The sequence below is a fragment of the Pseudozyma flocculosa genome, assembly GCF_000417875.1.
Source record: "Pseudozyma flocculosa PF-1 unplaced genomic scaffold scaffold00021, whole genome shotgun sequence".
Classification (NCBI taxonomy): Eukaryota; Fungi; Basidiomycota; class Ustilaginomycetes; order Ustilaginales; family Ustilaginaceae; genus Pseudozyma; species Pseudozyma flocculosa.
The window spans coordinates 403998-405903 of record NW_006920889.1 but is presented as its reverse complement, the minus strand read 5'-3'; the positions used below and the strand labels follow the sequence as shown (position 1 = coordinate 405903).

Below are 1906 nucleotides of genomic sequence, written 5' to 3'. Positions count from 1 at the left end.
GCGGCAGGTCCTGCGGCTTCTCGGTGTAAACGCCCATGAACTGCATCAGGAAGTCGCGGTCGTAGCGGAACTTGCCGGGCTCGGCCGACTCGTTGAGCTCGGCGCGGGGCGAGGCAATGTTGCTCGGGTACGAGACCTTGTTGATGTTGTCGATGAAGCGGGCGGAGCCGAGCGCGTTGGAGGCGGCCGACGCGGGCGCATCGCCGTGCGGCGCCTGCTGGGCCGAGCTGGTGTCGATGGTGCCGGGCGCGCCGGCGCGCTTCTTCTTCTCGAGCGCGTCGTTGTCGAGCTTGATGCCGTTGGTGGGCGGCAGCGAGCTGAGCGGCTTGGCGGGCAGACCAGCAAAGCCGGGCGTGCCGGGCGTGCGCGGCGTCTGCGGAACGGCGCCGGGCGTGCGCGGTGGCAGCGCATCCAACGGCGTCGAGGGGACCGACGACGCCTCGCGCGCCATGCGCTCGACATCGGCGACGCGGAAGGCGGCAGCGGCAGCCGACTCGGCGTTGGCGGCCTTGTCCTTGTCGTCACCGTCGACGCCTTCGGCGGCTGCGGCGGTGCTCTGCGTGTCGATGGGCGCCGGCTTAGGCTTGGACGCCGTCGTCGCCTCGTCGGCCTCCTTGGCACGAGCGGCGGCAGCGGCCTGCTCCTCATCGGCGGCCTTTTTGGCAGCAGCGGCGGCGGCAGCAGCCTCAGCGTCGGCCTTTTCCTTGGCGGCGGCGGCCGCGGCGTCAGCCTTGGCCTTTTCCTCGGCCTCCTTGGCCTCACGCTCCTTGCGCTCAGCCTCCTCCTTGGCCTTGGCCTCGTCGGCGGCCTTCTTGTCGGCGGCGGCCTTTTCCTCGGCCTCGCGCTTCGCGGCGGCGGCGGCCTTCTCCTCCTCCTCCTGCTTGGCCTTCTTCTGGCGCTCGACCTCCTCGGCCTCGGCCTTCTGCTTGGCGTCGGCGGCCTCCTTTTCTGCGCGCTCCTTGGCCGCCTTTTCCTCGGCCTCCTTCTTGTCCTGCTCGTCCTTTTCGCGCTTGGCCTGCTCGTCGGTCTCCTTTTGCTTGGCGGCGGCGGCGGCGGCGGCGGCGGCGTCGGACTCGGAGGACTTGCCAGCTGCGGCCTCGAGCTCGGCCTTCTTCTTGGCGTCCTCGGCCTTCTTGGCCTCTACGCGGCGCATGAAGGCTTCGGGCGTCTCCATCCGGACCGGCTTGCGCTCGGCGGGGGTGACGACGGCCGGCGACGCCTTGGCCAGGCTCGGCGATGAGGTCGACGCGGCGGGCTGCGCGGGTGTGCTGGTCGGCGTCCGCTGCAGGCTCTGGAGGTCGACGGCGGCCTGCGTCTCGGGGTTGACGATGCGGATGGCGCTGCTCTGGCGCTTCTGCTGAGGCTCAAAGTGCCGTGCCGAGGGGCTCATCGGGTTGCTAAACGAGTGCGAGGGCGAGTGGTGCGCAAAGCTCGGGCTAGGAGACGCGAAGCCCTGGGGACGGCCGGGCTGCGGCTGGCCCATGGCGAGGGGAGCGCCGTGGTGCGGCGGCGAGGCGACGCTGCTGTGGGCCGTCTGGGGCGAGGGGGGCACGTTGGCCGAGGCGCGGGCCGAGAGCGGCGTCGAGGGCGCCATCGACGGCGTGGGCGGCAACCCGTTGGGACCCATGGGCGACGACGACATGTTGGCGTGTCGCGGCGATCGCGGCGTGCCCGGCATCTCGTAACCCTGCGCCTGCTGCTGCTGACCCCAGTGCTGCGGCGGCACCGGCTGGTAGCCGTACCCCGGGTGGTAACCGTACTGCGGCGGGTAGCCCATCGGCTGCTGCGGCTGGCCCCATGGACCGCCCATCGGCTGCATCGGCTGCATCGGCGCGGCATTGGCCATGTGCGGCGAACGCGGCTGCTGGGGACCGCCCTGCGGGTGGCCGTGCGCCGGGTGCGGCGC

General features: G+C 71.9%; 1 protein-coding gene across 1 annotated transcript in view; it reads right to left on the bottom strand.

Annotated features, from left to right (window-relative positions):
- PFL1_06938 (uncharacterized protein) overlaps positions 1-1906 on the bottom strand; it is a gene marked incomplete at both ends in the record, with an annotated part of 5702 nt that overhangs the window by 2855 nt on the left and 941 nt on the right. Inside the window, one exon of the mRNA XM_007883331.1 lies at positions 42-1876. Coding sequence (XP_007881522.1) covers positions 42-1876 — 1835 coding nt within the window. The remainder of the gene's footprint in view (positions 1-41; positions 1877-1906) is intronic.